The sequence below is a fragment of the Oncorhynchus mykiss genome, chromosome 3 (genome assembly GCF_013265735.2).
Source record: "Oncorhynchus mykiss isolate Arlee chromosome 3, USDA_OmykA_1.1, whole genome shotgun sequence".
Classification (NCBI taxonomy): domain Eukaryota; kingdom Metazoa; phylum Chordata; class Actinopteri; order Salmoniformes; family Salmonidae; genus Oncorhynchus; species Oncorhynchus mykiss.
Genome location: NC_048567.1, coordinates 18297991 through 18316382, shown reverse-complemented (window position 1 = coordinate 18316382; position 18392 = coordinate 18297991). Strand labels below are relative to the sequence as shown.

At 42.2% G+C, this 18392-nt stretch overlaps 1 protein-coding gene across 1 annotated transcript; it reads left to right on the top strand.

Annotated features, from left to right (window-relative positions):
• The first annotated feature begins 4882 nt into the window (after positions 1-4882).
• Positions 4883-17644, top strand: LOC110511684 (cytosolic non-specific dipeptidase). The gene is made up of 13 exons (XM_021592497.2): positions 4883-5007; positions 10998-11143; positions 11324-11454; positions 11655-11798; positions 12011-12173; positions 12890-12978; positions 13174-13371; positions 13464-13548; positions 13757-13917; positions 15810-15974; positions 16275-16416; positions 16930-17077; positions 17217-17644. Exons 3-13 carry the CDS (start codon positions 11326-11328, stop codon positions 17287-17289), a joined length of 1497 nt encoding a protein of 498 aa, XP_021448172.1. The 5' UTR covers positions 4883-5007; positions 10998-11143; positions 11324-11325; the 3' UTR covers positions 17290-17644.
• The last annotated feature ends 748 nt before the right edge of the window (positions 17645-18392 follow it).

The following is an 18392-nucleotide window of genomic DNA, read 5'->3' as shown; positions in this document are numbered from 1 at the left end:
CTTCGTGCGCAGCCACAGCCCGGTGCGCTCTCTGCAAGCTCCCTGCAGTTGCCGTGCTAGAGTGGGCTTTCAGCTAGGAGGGATTGTGCCGGCTCAGCGTTCCTGGCCTCCGGTGCGTCTCTTTGGCCCAGGTTATCCTGCGCCAGCTCTACGCACGGTATCCCCAGTTCGCCAGCACAACCCAGTGCAGCCTGTTCCAGCTCCCGGCACTTGCCCTCCAGTGTGCCTCCACTGTCCAGTGTGTCCTGCGCTGGCTCTACGCACTATGCCTCCAGTGCGCCGTCATAGCCCAGTGCGTTCGGTGCCAGCTCTCCACACTCACCGAGCTAGAGTGGGTATCCAGCCAGGACGTGTTGTGGCAGCTCCACTCACTAGGCTGCCAGTAGGTCTCCTCAGTCCGGTGAGACCTGTTCCGGCTCCACGTATGAAACCTCCAATGATGATCCATGGCCCGAAGCCTCCAGTGATGATCCATGGCCTGAAGCCTCCAGTAATGATCCATGGCACGAAGCCTCCAGTGATGATCCATGGCACGAAGCCTCCAGCGATGATCCATGGCCCGGAGCCTGCAGCGATGATCCATGGCACGAAGCCTCCAGCGATGATCCATGGCCCGGAGCCTGCAGAGATGATCCATGGCCCGGAGCCTGCAGAGATGATCCATGGCACGGAGCCTGCAGTGATGATCCATGGCACGGAGCCTGCAGTGAGGATCCAGGGAAAGGAGCCTCCGGCGACGGTCCGCAGTCCGGAGCCTCCGGCGACGATCCGCAGTCCGGAACCGGAGTCGCCACCGAGGGTAGATGCCCACCCGGACCCTCGCCTATAGGTTCAGGTTTACGGCCGGGAGTCCTTACCTTTGCGGACTCCCGGCCATACTGGGGGGTACTGTCACGCCCTGACCTTAGAGAGACGGTTTATTTCTCTATTTGGTTAGGGTGTGATTTGGGGTGGGCATTCTATGTTGTCTATTTCTTTGTTTTTTGCCCGAGTATGGTTCCCAATCAAAGGCAGCTGTCTATCGTTGTCTCTGATTGGGGATCATACTTAGGCAGCCCTTTTTCCCACTTTCTGTTGTGGAATCTTGTTTTTGTTAGTTGCTGGTTTCGCGCTACAATACTTTACGTGTCGTTTATCTTTCTTGTTTTTTGGTGTTCATTTAATAAATTCAAAATGGATGCCTACCACGCTGCACCTTGGTCTCATTCCGACGACAGCCATAACACTGTTAGAGGAGATCGCAGCCTAGTTGGACACCGACAGTTTGTGGCTCTGTTAATATTAGCACTTGCTATCTTGCCTTTCGTCAAATAAATGTTACCAATACGAATGTACGAAGAGCAGATGTTTTGGTAATTAGACCGCTATTTACATTTCGTAGGTACTGGTGGAACGTCTACCAATGGCATGCCCCTCTTTTAGTGAGAAATTACATTGGTCACTCAAAACATGTATAAAGCAGAAATAGAGAACAAAAGAAGAGAGGCCCCTCCTTGAGCTACTGTATGAGTCATGATTTCTTCGTCTCTCTCATGTCTAGATTATGAAAGTCTTAATGTCAGTTATGCCTTGTAACTTATGGTTTTGCCTTGTATAATTTGACGTGCCTAGTTAAATAAAGGTTAAATAAAAATTAATAATTATATATAAAATGGAATCCATAAATGTTACAATGATATCAAATATTTTGTCTTATTAGGTATATACTGTATGAAAAAGATTCAAGCAGTACAATAACAATAAATGTCTGCAAACTTATCTGTACTGTATATTGTCAGAATTGAAGAGGTGAATTGTTTATTCCTCTGCTGTGCTTGGGTAGGGGGTAGGGGTTTTGAATTTCAGAAAAAGCTGCATCTCGAAAGCACCAATTATCATGGGTGATGGGTGGGGACGTTTGTAATTGATCAATACTGGTGTGGTCCAGGTGAAGGCCACGTTAGAAGGACATTTAGCGCCTTTATTTCTGTCCAGAGTACAGAAGAGAGACATTGTGAGGTTGATGTAGGTTCAGGCATTATTTAGGCCATGGGCCTCATTTAGCAAAGGTGCGCTTGAATTAGCAAAACGTATTATATGTTACGAATTCTAGCTAGGTGGCTAAGTGGCTAACGTTAGTTAGGCTAGGGGTTAGGGTTAAGGTTAGGGTGAAGTTTAGGAGTTAGGTGAAAGGTGAACCGGTCAAGGTTAGGGTTAGGGGAAGGGTTAGCTAAAAGGGTTAGGGGAAGGGTTAGCTAAAACGGTTAAGGTTAAGGGAAGGGTTAGCTAATATGCTAAGCAGTTTTAAAGTAGCTCAAAAAGTAGTATGTACTAATTAGCAAAAATGCTAAAGTTGTCTGTGATGAGAGATTCAAACTCACAACCTTTGGGTTGCTAGATGTTTGTGTTATACGCCCACCCAATGAGATTCGAATTCACAACCTTTGGGTTAATAGATGTTTGTGTTATACGCCCACCCAATGAGATTTGACCTCACAACCTTCGGCTTGCTAGATATTTGTGTTATACGCAAACCCAATGAGATTCATACTTGGGTTGCTAGATAATTGCGTTATACACTCATCGATCCACCCCGACCAACCACCCCACTTTAATTTTTGCCTTAAGTAACCATCTGTCTTATGTAACCATACCAAATGTAACATATCATTCATTTACTATGTCACGTCTAGTCCATGAGACCAGGTTGGCCTCATATGTGCCTGCACACAAAACTGGCGTGGGCCAGTTTTCCCACAAAGGTTGGTATTTATCCATTTTGAACAACAATTATTATTTTACATAGATGTGTGAGCTGTAGAATTGACTTTTAAATTGTTCAAAGGACAATCAATCTTGCATAATGCATGGCCAGTGTTTGGTACTTGCTAGGTGGCATGCATTTTTTGTTTGGAAGTCACTGCAACATTCTGCCCACACCATTGCACTTTCTTTTAGGAACTATCATGGCCCAGTTCCAACATCTCCAAATCATGCAGCAAATTAAGGAGTTTTTGTTATTATAAAAGGTGAATGGTTGTCCACGATGCACAAATATTATACCTTTATTTCAACAAGGAACACAGACTGAGACCAAGGTCTCTTTTACAGGTGGGCCTTGTGTATACATGTTTACACATACAGTTTAGGTACAATGATTACGAAACTACACAAGACAAACAAAACGATCACAGATAACTCACAAATACAGCAGCTGATTGTTACATTTACACACAGGTTATTCCCCTAACAGCACAAGAACTTGTATTACCCAAAGCAGTTACAAGCAATACAAAAAGAAAAATCCTGCAAGAAATGTTTAAAATAGGCGACAGGGGGACAAAAGTCTCAAGTTTATGTTTAGTCTGCAGGCTATTCCATAGGCAAGGAGCGTAACAGGACAAGGCATTCATACCCAACTCTGTGGAAATCACATGGGCCTCAAGTGTAATCCATGCTTGAAACCTGGTTTTAGGAATTCTAATTCTAATGTTGATGAGTGATGATAAATAAGAATGTCGTTTATAAAATGGCTCTACAGTGCCGGTGACATTTAAGATGAGGGAGGACGATAGATTTTTGAGGGAGGACGATATTTTTCAACAGAATCGATGGAATGAATACACCCCTGATCACATACAAACAGCATGATAATTTTGCTAGTTATAGAATTCCTTCTCACATCTAGGTGCTGTGCTCCTCTCACCTTTTCCCTTTGCTTGTGGACTTCATTGTACAACACATCAGTTGTCTGTGACCAGGCACAAAATTACTTTCCAAGCCAAACCTACATATCATATCCGCTAACCGCTACACACAGCCTACCTGCATAATCGTAGCTACTAGAACTAATGTGTTGGTAAACCCGCTACAATCATGCAGTACAGTGTAGGCTGCCAGCCGTTTAGCAGTTACACTGGCAGGCTCCAATGGCAATACATTAATAAAACCAAAATCTTACCTTGACTTGAAAGAGTTCCAGTGTTGGATAGCCAGTTAGCTAACATAGCTTCCCTTTCTGTTTGAGCCAGTTGTTTGAGTAGGATAAACTAGCTAGCTGCATTCACTAGCTAAGTGAACGTGAGAGAAGAATACAACGAAATATACCTATCTCTCTCTCTTTCTCTCATGGTTCTCCTTCATTTTTAATTAAATGAATTTGTTCAAAACTGTTAATCTATTGTCTTTCTCTTTCTTTGAGTCAACTACTCACCACATTTTATGCATTGCAGTGCTAGCTAGCTGTATCTTATGATTTCAGTACTATATTCATTCTCTGATCCTTTGATTGGGTGGACAACATGTCAGTTCATGCTGCAAAAGCTCTGATAGGTTGGAGCACGTCCTCCGGAAGTTGTCATAATTACTGTGTATGTCTATGGAATGGGGTGAGAACCATGAGCATCCTAGGTTTTATATTGATGTCAATGTACCCAGAGGAGGACGGAAACTAGCTGTCCTTCGGCTGCACCGATTGCGCTGTACTCATTGCGAGTACCACTGGTGTAGCCAAAGGACAAGGGAAAGCTAAAACTACGGGAAAAATGCTGCGTGTGGTCACAGCATTTCAAATAAAATCACCACACTGTTCATACTTGACAGACAGTTTGTTAATTTCCCAAAACTAAGAGCAGTCACCACATCACTGAGAACCCCTTTCATGTGCCAGTGTCATTTCTGACCCCAGTCATCACAGCCCTCTGTCCTGACAGTGCTGGAATAGAGAGTAAGATAGTGGAGCTGCAGGCAAATTACTAAGATCTGGTGTTACCCATTTCTGGAGCCTTGTGTCAGACACAGAGTATCAACTTCTGAAGCAGTGTGTGCAAAAGGTGACATCATTTTTTGTCAGCACTTTTTCATGTGGAGCAACGTTTTCAACAATGAGCATTGTGAAACAAAAACAGAGAAACATACTAATCAATGCACACTTGGATTGCCTCACAAGGATAGCAAAAACAGACTATACATTTAGAATGAATTCAGTCAAGGAGCAGAAGGGACATTTTCTCTCATCCAGCTACTAAGGTAACCCTGAATATTGGTCTTATACATGTGATGTAGCCTATTTGATGTGTGTATGTATATATTTGTGATGTGCTATACATCAAATCAATTGCATGTACTCTATTGCACTGTATTTGCTCTCAATTGATAATTGATAATATTGGAAGAAAAAGTACAACAAATTAAAGATATGTGCGGCCCTCTGAATGATTGTCTCAACCCAAAGTGGTCCCCTTACAAAAACTAGTGAGTAACACTGGTCTACACTGCAAAACAGTGTTTTTTCATCAATTATTTGGTGACATGTACAGTGCATTCGGAAAGGAAAGACCTTTGTCTTTTTCCACATTTTGTTACATTCAGGGCTGGGGAGTAACAAATGACATGTAATCCGTTACGTGTAAGGTATTACAAAAAACAGTAACTGTAATCCGTTACGTTACCAGCAAAAATATTGTAATCAAATTACTGATAGTTTTGAAAAACTACATAGAATCAGCATTGAAAAAAGGCGCAAGTTTAAGTTTGTTCCACCTGAGACAACTATGATGACACGCCAAATGTGTTTGATGGATCTTGGGAAAAGAGCAGGAATAGGCTTTTGTAGGCTACAGTCCAAGCTATGTCTTGACTGCTGTCGGCATCCAAAGATTATCCAATTTGAATAAACGCTTGGATGTAAGAATGACAGCAGTGGTGTTGTCTACGACATACGGATATCAATTATTCATGATATCTACAAGCGCATTGATGTGAATCACACTGCTACTCTCTCATTTAGCTATTTGTGCCTTACGGATTGTGGTTGTTGTCGATGGCTGTTCACAAATCTAAATGTGTATTTGAACCCAGTAATGGTTGAATTCAAGAAGTTTAAGCTGCCTATACATCATTGTTGTTGAAACCAGTGGACAGCCAGTGAAAAATGTGCTCTTGCAACAGCTGCATAGTGCGGATCCCAGCCTATAGAATAATAGTGGGGCATTTATTGTTCAACCTAATTCATGCTGATAAAAGAAAATCCATAGGCCTAATGTACACCTGCTCAAACCAGCACACTTTTGATAGACTTAAAGGGGCGGTCTGTAGTTGCTATCTATTTTTGGACATATACATCATATATACTGTGCCAGTCAAAAGTTTGGACACATCTCACATCAAATAAAATGAAATCAAATGTTATTGGTCACATACACATGATTAACAGATGTTAATGCGAGTGTAGCAAAATGCTTGTGCTTCTAGTTCCAACTGTGCATTGTGCACACCGCATCACCCTCTGGAGAGCCCTGCGGTTGAGGACGGTGCAGTTGCCGTACCAGGCTGTGATTCAGCCCAACAGGATGATCTTGAATGTGCATCTGTAAAAGTTTGTCAGGGTTTTGGGTGACAAGCCAAATTTCTTCAGCCTCCTGAGGTTGAAGAGGCACTATTGCGCCTTCTTCACCACACTGTCTGTGTGGGTGGACCATTTCAGTTCGTCTGTGATGTGTACTTCAATGAACTTAAAACTTTCCACCTTCTCCACTGCTGTCCCTTCGATGTGGATAGGGGAGTGCTCCCTCTGCTGTTTCCTGAAGTCCACAATCATATCCTTTGTTTGAACACAAACCTTTGTGGGGCCCCAGTTTTGAGGGTCAGCAAAGTGGAGATGTTGATTCCTACCTTCACCAACTGGGGGTGGCCCACCAGAAAGTCCTGGGCCCAGTTGCACAGGGCGGGGTTGAGACCCAGGGCCTGCAGCTTGATGATGAGCTTGGAGGGTACTATGGCGTTGAATGCTGAGCTGTAGTCAATGAACAGCATTCTTATATAGGTATTATTTTTGTCCAGATGGGATAGGGAAGTGTTCAGTGTGATGGCGACACCTACTCATTCAAAGGTTTTTCTTTATTTTTACTATTTTCTAAAACTATCAAAACTATGAAATAACACAAATAATTATGTAGCAACAAATAAGTGTTAAACAAATCAAAAAATATTTTTAATTTTAGATTCTTCAAAGTAGCCACCCTTTGCCTTGATGAAAGCCTTGCACACTCTTGGCAAAGCATGCCATTCCATGAGCGCAGCATTTATTTTTCTACTCGAATCAATGAGCCCAATCAGTCCTCCATGACAACAAAATCATAAACAACAGAAAGGGCTGGCTAATAAGTCCTTAGTTTTGGGGTCATGCTCAAGTAAAAAAATGTGGCTAATCTATACTATACTATACTATACTATATTTCCAAGTCCTAATCTTGAATATCAAGGGAAATGACATTCATTGGAATGACTGTAATTCTGATAGACTTTGGTTTTTAATGTAAAGATACCATTTAATCGTATTATTATATGTAGTAGAAAGTGATGGGTTAGAAGAAGCCTACATAACCAACCGATAAAGTAAAATTTAACATCCATATATAACCAGCTATGTAAACTTTAACATGAATTTATCCTGCAATAGACGTCGTTCAATTGGTAACAAACATTTTTGTCTTCTTCTAATGACTCTTAAGGGTAAAGTAATCTAAAAGTAACGGAATGTAATTAGATTATGCTTCTGAGTTTGGGTAATCAAAAAGTCACGTTACTTATTACAATTTTGGACAGGTAATTTGTAACTGTAACGGATTACATTTAGAAAGTAACCTACTCAACCCTGGTTACGTTACAGCCTTATTCTAAAATGGATTAAATAGTTTCCCCCCCTCAATCTACACACAATACCCGATAATCACATTTACATAAATATTCAGACCCTTTACTCAGTACTTTGTTGAAGCACCTTTGGCAGCAATTACAGCCTCGAGTCTTCTTGGGTATGACGCTTCAAGCTTGGCACACCTGTATTTGGGGAGTTACTCCCATTCTTCTCTGCAGATCTTCTCAAGCTCTGTCAGGTTGGATGGTGACCGTTGCTGCACAGCTATTTCCAGGTCTCTCCAGAGATGTTCGATCGGGTTCAAGTCCGGGCTCTGGCTGAGCCACTCAAGGACATTCAGAAACTTGTCCCAAAGCCACTCCTGCGTTGTCTTGGCTATGTGCTTAGGGTCGTTGTCCTATTGGATGGTGAACCTTCGGCCCAGTCTGAGGTCCTGAGCACTCTGGAGCAGGCTTTCATCAAGGATCTCTCTGTACTTTGCCCCGTTCATCTTTCCCTCGATCCTGACTAGTCTTCCAGTCCCGGCCGCTGAAAAACATCCCCACAGCATGATGCTGCCACCACCATGCTTCAACATAGGGATGGTGCCAGGTTTCCTCCAGACGTGACGCTTAGCATTCAGGCCAAACAGTTCAGACTTCGTTTCATAAGACCAAATAATCTTGTTCCTCATGGTCTGAGAGTCTTTAGATGCCTTTTGACAAACTGCAAGCGGGCTGTCATGTGCCTTTTACTGAGGAGTGGCTTCCGTCTGGCCACTCTACCATAAAGGCCTGATTGGTGGAGTGCTACAGAGATGGTTGTCCTTCTGGAAGGTTCTTCCATCTCCACAGAGGAACTCTGGAGCTCTGTCAGAGTGACCAAAGCCCTTCCACCCCAATTGCTCAGTGTGGCCAACTCTAGGAAGTGTCTATGTGGTTGCAAACTTATTCCATTTAAGAATGATGGAGGTCACTGTGTTCTTGGGGACCTTCAATGCTGCAGACATTTTTTAGTACCCTTCCTCAGATGTGTGCCTCGACACAATCCTGTCTCAGTGCTCTACAGACAATTCCTTTGACATCATGGCTTGGTTTTGGCTCTGACATGCACTGTCAACTGTGGGACCTTATATAAACAGGTGTGTGCCTTTCCAAATCATATCCAATTTATTTATTTTACCACAGGTGGTCTCCAATCAAGTTGTAGAAACATCTCAAGGATGATCAATGGAAACAGGATGCACCTGAGCTCAATTCCGAGTCTCATTGCAAAGGAAACAGAATACTTATGTAAATAAGGTATTTCTGTTTTTTATTTTTAATAATTTAACTGAAATTTCTAAAAACCTGTTTTCGCATTGTCATTATGGGGTATTGTGTGTAGATTGATGAGATACATTTTTTTATTTAATCAAATTTAGAATAAGGCTGTAGGTAACAAAATGTGGAAAAGTGGAAGGGGTCTGAATACTTTCCGAATGCACTGCATGTAGTTTTAGAGTTTTTAGAGTTTCATCTAAAAAGGATATATTTGTTAATGTTTCACTATTTTTATGAAATTCACTGAGGAGGATGGTCCTCCCCTTCCTCCTTTGAGGAGCCTCCACTGTGCTCTGTTTATCAATGGAAACATGCTTAGCCTCTGGTACATCCTAGCATATCCACGTACGCAGAATTTAAGTAAAAAATGTACGCATGGTTGATAAATGAGGCCCCAGAGTAGGCCCATTGTATTATGATTTGAATAAGGCCATTTCAGTTTTTGATTGCGTCCTGTTTGTTATTTTTATTTGTAGACTCCATTCTGATCCTCACTCCACCGCCAAGAGCGTCCTCATCATAGTCACCAGCCAAGGCTCAGGCTTTAGAAAGAAAAGGCTTTTAGATGTGTGGGAAATAGAATCCATTACTCTTGAATATAATAAGGCCCAGGTCAGAAACTGATAAGTGAGAATTGTCTGTTAATTGAATGATTAGAATATTCCGCCCTGAAACATATAATTGTATGGAATTGATTAGGATGTATAAAATCATAATCAATAAATGTGTAGTCCTAGTCAGAATTAAGGTAAAGACTATGTCTTTATGGTATTATAAACACAGACTGTCTGAGCTTGGTTCCGACCTGACTAGAGATTGGGAGAGAACAGGGAGTACGTGTCAAGAACAAGGTCACAAAGCTCTGGCAGGACAAGTGTGTGTGTGTGTGTGTGTGTGTGTGTGTGTGTGTGTGTGTGTGTGTGTGTGTGTGTGTGTGTGTGTGTGTGTGTGTGTGTGTGTGTGTGTGTGTGTGTGTGTGTGTGTGTGTGTGTGTGTGTGCGTGTGTGTGTGTGGCTGTGTGAATGTGTGGGCGTGAGAAGCCAGTATAAAATGAATTGATTTGTATTCTTTACTTTAGAACGTTCTCTGAATAAACTGTACTAACCTTTTGTATAAGCTGAGGATTTGACTCATTATTATTATACCCATGGTCTTACAAACCTCGGGTATTGGTCAGAGCTATTGATTGATTGTTATTATCAATGGGATTGGAAATTCTCTTATCAGAAGCTAGGCAGAATATAGACCTACATGTTTTACTCTATAACATCTCTATTTTGTATAATGTGGCCACTCCATTCTGATCCTCACTCCACCGCCAAGAGCGTCCTCATCATAGGCACCAGCCAAGGCTCAGGCTTTAGAAAGAAAAGGCTTTTAGATGTTTGGGAAATAGAATCCATTACTCTTGAATATAATAAGGCCTAGGTCAGAAGCTAGGCAGAATGTAGACCTACATGTGGCCCCAGAGTAGGCCTATTGTATTATGATTTGAATTAGGCCATTTCAGTTTTTGCTTGCGTCCTGTTTGTTATTTTTATTTGTAGACTCCATTCTGATCCTCACCCCACCGCCAAGAGCGTCCTCATCATAGGCACCAGCCTATTGAAATCATAATACAATGGGCCTGCTCTGGGGCCTCATTTATCAACCATGCCTGAATTTTTTACTTAACTTCTGCGTACGTGGAGATGCTAGGATGTACCAGAGGCTACGCATGTTTCCATTGATAAACAGAGCACAGTGGAGGCTCCACACCAGTCAAAGACCCAGGCGTTTATTAACCCCTGCCAGAAGTTATGCTTCCAGTGTTGCAGGTGAACAAGTGTAGTTCTTCTACAACTCCCCTGTTAGGCCATCTGTTTTTTAAGGCCTACTAAGGCAAGGCCCCACAAATGACCGGACTATTCAATCCTTCACTGTATTTTGTTCATTACTTAATGTTGTTCATGTCGAGGGGACACAGCATGCAATCTTTCTTGGAGTTGGATCAATTGTGCCACAATTGTGCTTGTCAGCGAGAAAAATATAATTTGTCAGCTTGCTTGGCTTCTCTTCAGGAAAGGCTTGACCTCGCGACCCTTCCCATCAGGAGGTGAGCCAGTCACCGGAGGTATAAAAACCCTGTGTGTCCCCGGAGACTCCAGTCCAGTGGGTTCTGAAGACAAGGGCAACATTAAACAAGTACCAAACTTACCAGGCTACGGTAAGATGCATTTTATTTGTCGTTATAGTTTAAAAGTTGAAGAACAGAAGAGTAGTGAGACATAATGAGATATAACAATTAGCTTTTTAAGAAAGTAATAATTTGTTTATTAATGTCTCTTCTTAAATTGCTTTCATCATTGCTTAATTTTAAATGAATAAATCCTTCTATTCTTTTTAGAGATGACGATCTGGCAACTGCCTTCCATGCTCCTTGTTGTTATATCAAGTGTCTCTACTCATCCTCATCACTTATTTGAGTATGATGAGCTGAGCCAATATGTTGACAGCCATCAGGAGGAATATGTACAGGCAAGTTTCTAAACAGAATAATGATGTTGTCTGTTTTATTATCTGATAATACAATATTCATTACAAATAAATACTGTGTGTGTGTGTGTGTGTGTGTGTGTGTGTGTGTGTGTGTGTGTGTGTGTGTGTGTTCGTGTGTGTGTGTGTGTGTGTGTGTGTGTGTCTGTGTGTCTGTGTGTGTCTGTGTGTGTGTGTGTTAGACTCTGAGGGACTGGGTTGCTGTAGAGAGCGATTCCAGTGATGTCTTGAGGAGGCCAGACTGCCATCGCATGATGGATATGACGGCTGAGAAACTACAAGCCATGGGAGGGAAGGTGGAACTGGTGGACATCGGCGTACAAGAGGTCAGTTTTCTGAAATGTGGTCAACTTAATGATTATGTTATGGGATCTTTTTGTTTGCTTTTAGCTTAGTCTTTAAAGTCCTTTGGTAGCAGATCAGACTGGTTTGCAGAAATAAATACTAAAAGTTGGGTGTTAACAGAAATGCTCCCTGCCTTGCAAACTGTATTCAGGTCATTTTCTGCATCTACCGTGTCTTTTATCATCATGCTTAGCTGCCTGATGGCAAGACAGTGGCCTTACCCAAGGTGGTGACAGCCCAGTTTGGCAGTGACCCCAGTAAGCAGACAGTCTGTGTGTACGGACATGTGGATGTCCAGCCCGCTAAGCTAGAGGACGGCTGGGCCACTGAACCCTACAACCTGACCGACATCAACGGTAGGCTATGGCTTCCAACAGTAGTCTATGGTATCCAACAGTAGTCTATGGTATCCAACAGTAGTCTATGGTATCCAACAGTAGTCTATGGTATCCAACAGTAGTCTATGGTATCCAACAGTAGTCTATGGTATCCAACAGTAGTCTATGGTATCCAACAGTAGTCTATGGTATCCAACGGTAGTCTATGGTATCCAACGGTAGTCTATGGTATCCAACAGTAGTCTATGGTATCCAACAGTAGTCTATGGTATCCAACGGTAGGTTATGGGTTGCAACAGTAGGCTATGTTTCAAGGGTAGGCTATGGGTTCCAACAGTAGGCTATGGGTTGCAACAGTATGCTATGTTTCAAGGGTAGGCTATGGGTTGCAACAGTAGGCTATGTTCCAAGGATAGGTTACGGGTTCCAACTGTAAACTATGGATTCCAGGCATTCACAGTCACAGCAATCAAATATATTATAATTATTTTTTTACAGTGCTTTACAGTAATCCATTCTCAACCCAACGCATAGAAACATCTATCTACAACTAACAGCCATTAGATATTGTAACTAACGTGAAGGAATGAAGCAAGTACTTGGGTGTGGGATGATTTTTACCATACATATTTTGAACCAATGAAATGTAACTGATACATGCATGTTAAATGTCAATGTGAGCTGAACATAATGGACATTTATTTGAAAATAATTACTTTGATTCTACCTCTAAGGAAACCTCTACGGCAGAGGGGCGTCTGACAACAAGGCCCCTGTCTTAGCCTGGATCCATACAGTGGAGGCCTATCAGGCCCTCAGCATTGTGAGTGTTCAGTAAGAAGAGATATCAGAGTGAACTCATAGGAGATGTAGAGACAAGATGTGGTGAAACAAGTTAAGTTGCAGTCTAACTGACCGTTATTAGGGAGCTTTCCTTTGTTATAATAATTCTTATTTTTTTCCACTCCTCCTTCCCCTTCCTCTCCTCCTCTCCACCCCCTGCCCTCTCCCCATGCAGGACCTGCCAGTCAATGTGAAGTTCATCATCGAGGGGATGGAGGAGACCGGGTCCAATGGCCTGGACGCCATGATCGTGGCGCAGAAAGACACGTTCTTCTCCGACGTCGAATACATCATCATCTCAGACTGTGGTTGGCTGAGCCGACGCCCCGCTCTCACCTACGGGACCAGGGGAAACTGCTACTTCTTTGCTGAGGTAGGACGGACTGGGGGCATTTCCAATTCTGTGGAACGTTACTTTTTCAAGATCATTAATGAATAGCCATGGTGACTTTGTATGTTTGGTAGGTAGAGGGCCCAAAACAGGACCTACACTCAGGGGTGTATGGAGGCACTGTTATAGAGCCTATGACAGATCTGATTGGCATATTGGGTGAGTTTTTCACCTCTTTGAGTGACAGTTTGTTGTACTATCTTAACACCTACTTTATAGGTATCTCTGGCTCATGTTTGCATGCAAAGCTATCGTCCTTGTGTCTGTGTGAGATCTCTATTGGCAGAAATAATAAAATATTAGATATCCCTACAAATGTGTGTCCATAAGAACTGCTTGTGTGTTGACCTATCTCTCCCACACCCAGACACACTGATCAGCCCCAGTGGAAAGATCCTCATTCCAGGCATCAGAGAGGCCGTTGCCCCACTCTCAGACGAAGAGTGGAAGATGTACCAGGACATTGAGTTTGACATTGAGAGCTTTAAGTCCAAGATCGGTGTCAGTCAACTAATGTACAGCAACAAGGTGATTGACAGGGGAGTGGATTTTTTTCCAAAAAGCAATACATAAAAAAAAAAGGTTTTAATGTGTTCTTTTTAGGTTTTCACTCCTCCTATCTCTGTTTCTCTGTGTTTAGCCTGTACAGTGCCTTGCGAAAGTATTCGGCCCCCTTGAATTTGCGACCTTTTGCCACATTTCAGGCTTCAAACATAAATATATAAAACTGTATTTTTTTGTGAAGAATCAACAACAAGTGGGACACAATCATGAAGTGGAACGACATTTATTGGATATTTCAAATTTTTTTAACAAATCAAAAACTGAAAAATTGGGCGTGCAAAATTATTCAGCCCCCTTAAGTTAATACTTTGTAGCGCCACCTTTTGCTGCGATTACATCTGTAAGTCGCTTGGGGTATGTCTCTATCAGTTTTGCACATCGAGAGACTGAAATTATTTTCCCATTCCTCCGTGCAAAACAGCTCGAGCTCAGTGAGGTTGGATGGAGAGCATTTGTGAACAGCAGTTTTCAGATTTCCACAGATTCTCGATTGGATTCAGGTCTGGACTTTGACTTGGCCATTCTAACACCTGGATATGTTTATTTTTGAACCATTCCATTGTAGATTTTGCTTTATGTTTTGGATCATTGTCTTGTTGGAAGACAAATCTCCGTCCCAGTCTCAGGTCTTTTGCAGACTCCATCAGGTTTTCTTCCAGAATGGTCCTGTATTTGGCTCCATCCATCTTCCCATCAATTTTAACCATCTTCCCTGTCCCTGCTGAAGAAAAGCAGGCCCAAACCATGATGCTGCCACCACCATGTTTGACAGTGGGGATGGTGTGTTCAGTGTGATGAGCTGTGTTGCTTTTACGCCAAACATAACATTTTGCATTGTTGCCAAAAAGTTCCATTTTGGTTTCATCTGACCAGAGCACCTTCTTCCACATGTTTGGTGTGTCTCCCAGGTGGCTTGTGGCAAACTTTAAACAACACTTTTTATGGATATCTTTAAGAAATGGATTGTTGTCCTATGGACAGAGTCTCCCACCTCAGCTGTAGATCTCTGCAGTTCATCCAGAGTGATCATGGGCCTCTTGGCTGCATCTCTGATCAGTCTTCTCCTTGTATGAGCTGAAAGTTTAGAGGGACGGCCAGGTCTTGGTAGATTTGCAGTGGTCTGATACTCCTTCCATTTCAATATTATCGCTTGCACAGTGCTCCTTGGGATGTTTAAAGCTTGGGAAATCTTTTTGTATCCAAATCCGGCTTTAAACTTCTTCACAACAGTATCTCGGACCTGCCTGGTGTGTTCCTTGTTCTTCATGATGCTCTCTGCGCTTTTAACGGACCTCTGAGACTATCACAGTGCAGGTGCATTTATACGGAGACTTGATTACACACAGGTGGATTGTATTTATCATCATTAGTCATTTAGGTCAACATTGGATCATTCAGAGATCCTCACTGAACTTCTGGAGAGAGTTTGCTGCACTGAAAGTAAAGGGACTGAATAATTTTGCACGCCCAATTTTTCAGTTTTTGTTTTGTTAAAAAAGTTTGAAATATCCAATAAATGTCGTTCCACTTCATGATTGTGTCCCACTTGTTGTTGATTCTTCACAGAAAAATACAGTTTTATATCTTTATGTTTGAAGCCTGAAATGTGGCAAAAGGTCGCAAAGTTCAAGGGGGCCGAATACTTTCGCAAGGCACTGTATGTATATAGCCTCGTTATTGTTATTTTTTGATCATGTTTTTTTTATTGTGTTATTTTGTCTTTTATCTATTTGTACATTTTCAAACTTTTTAACTGCATTGTTGGGAAAGGGATCGTAAGTAAACATTTCACGGTAAAGTCTTCACTTGTTGTACTCGGTGCATGTCACAAATAAGAGTTTCATTTGATTTCTCAGGTAGATCTGCTGGCCCATCGTTGGCGTTACCCTACTGTTACCATCCATGGCATCGAGGGGGGCTTCTCTGGCCCTGGCTCCAAGACGGTCATCCCTGCTAAGGTCATTGCCAAGTTCTCCATTCGACAGGTCCCCAACATGGACCCAGCAGTGGTCAAGAAACAGGTAGGTGGTACACACCTCTCACCCAGTCCATTGTACAGTTGCATGACAACACAATTACAGTGTACATGCAGTTATACACAGTTACACACATTTCTGGAATTGTTATAACCTTCAGACTCTCTTTATACAATACATCCAAGAAAAGGGAACATTCATCCAGGTTACACTATTATAATGTACCTCATTCTGCTCATTCAGTTCAGTTACTATTCAGTTATTGACTATTTCAGTTTTGGTTTCAGTTAATGAAATAGACATGAAGACTGTATGTATGAATGTTACATATTTGTTCTGTTGTAGGTTACAGACTACCTGAACTCTGTGTTTGCCAAGAGAAAGAGCCCCAACAAGTTGAAGGTGACCATGATCATCGGGGCTAAGCCCTGGTTAGCAGACACCAAGCACCCTCTGTACGAGGCAGGGAAAGCAGCCGTGAAGAGAGGTACAGTTAGACAACTCTGCTCTGGACAAACCAAAGGACATTTCTTATGCTGTCTGTGTGTGTATTTGCATGAACAGTGGTCATAGGGGTTATGATTACTGTGTAGTAGCTGACTGTGGACATTTATTGCACAACAGTAGCTTCACAGTGATAGGCCTATCTGTAGTCTTTAGAGTTACCAGACATAGATACATATCCTTATCGCTAAAAGAAGCCAGTGTGCTGTGGTTCTACTGTAGACCAGTGGTTAAGACATGACAGTGCAGCGGTATTGTAATGTTTGTGTAGCAGAAAGGACTTGGAATGAAAATCTCGTGAAGAGGTAGCCCTGTCTGAGGCTTGTATCCTAAATGACAGCCTTGGACCTTGCAGATGAACTCTTGGTCTAACGGTTAAGATATTGACTTAGTGAGCCGGAGACCTGACTTCTAATCCCACTGGTTGCATTTGGTTTTCCTCTACTGCAGGTATAATGCATTATGACGCAGTCAGACTTGTCACTGTTTTCTCTAGTGTTTAACGTGGAGCCAGACCTGATCCGTGAAGGGGGAACCATCCCCATCGCCAAGACCTTTGAGGACGTGACCGGTAAGAGCATCATCATGATGCCCATCGGAGGCTTCGACGATGGCCTCCACTCCCAGAACGAGAAGATGAGCAGGTTAGCCCTTCAATCTCCTAATACAGTATGTATCAAAAAAATGACGATGGACATTTATAGATTTTTACGCATGCACGCATGAACACACACACATAGACGTATCAACAATGTCTTATTTATGTTTATATTCCTTTCCCAGGTACAACTACATAGAGGGGACCAAGTTGTTCATCGCGTACCTCCATGAAGTGGCCCATCTCAAGAAGGACTGAGAGCACCTCTTTTCATCACCACCGTTATAAGACAGTTCTATATTGTTTAGCTTGTATGAGATCCCATCAGTGGAGTCTGGCTTTGTTTAGCCTTTTTCCTGACATTAACTGGTAACTTTTCTTGTTTCTTTCCCTCTAAGCAAAACATTCCAGAAACCCTGTGAGTTCTTGGCATCTGATATAGCCTCAACACTCTGCCTCTCTCTCTCGCTCTCTCTCTCTCTCTTTCTGAATCTTTCTTCCCCCCTCACGTTCCTCCTTTCTCTCTCTCAATGTCTCTCTCTCTCTCAATTTCTCTCTCATTCACATACAAATGTCTACTTGATAGAGAAAATAAAACTGGTTTGACGCACTATATGTTTTCTGAATCTTTTTTGTCTGGGATGCTTTAGAAAGAACATTGTCAAGTGTTAACCAATATCCACCACGCCAATATATAAAGAACAAGTGTTTCCCAATACCATCCCTGACTTCAAGACATAAAGAAGTGTTTCACAAAAACAAAGAGCAGCAAAAATTGCAGTTCGGCACATGGAAACACTCTTTTCTTCAGCATTATGGTGAGTCTTTACTATTTTAGCAAAACGTGTATACATTTTTTTCATGGACTTCCCTAATTAAGTGCACTACAAAGACGTTGTCATGGAAAAACAGAAGTGGCTGCAGGTTTATAGATGGTATGATGAAGAAGAAGGGTGAAATTACTTGTAACATAACAGAAAAGTGTGTGTGATATTGAACATCAATATGATTGTATGATGACCTGAGTGGGGTCATGTGTATGCATGCATAACAGGGTTTTCATGAGCAGCTAAGCTTGCTGGTGTCATGTACTGTAGCCTAGATACTGTTAAGACAGCATTATGGCATCACCAACTGTAACTTATGTTAGCATCCTTCATCCTCTGTATTAGTTCTGTTAGAAAGTTCAACAGTATTCCCAGTTGAGAAAGTGCTAAGTCGCGTTTTTTTGTCATACTGCACCCTGATCTTTGATCCTCAAGCCCTGGCAGAGTCCAATCAAGTCAGTCAGATACCAGAGACTACCTACAACCATAGACTTTGAATTACTAGAACAGACAATTCCATTCAAGTCACTGCTG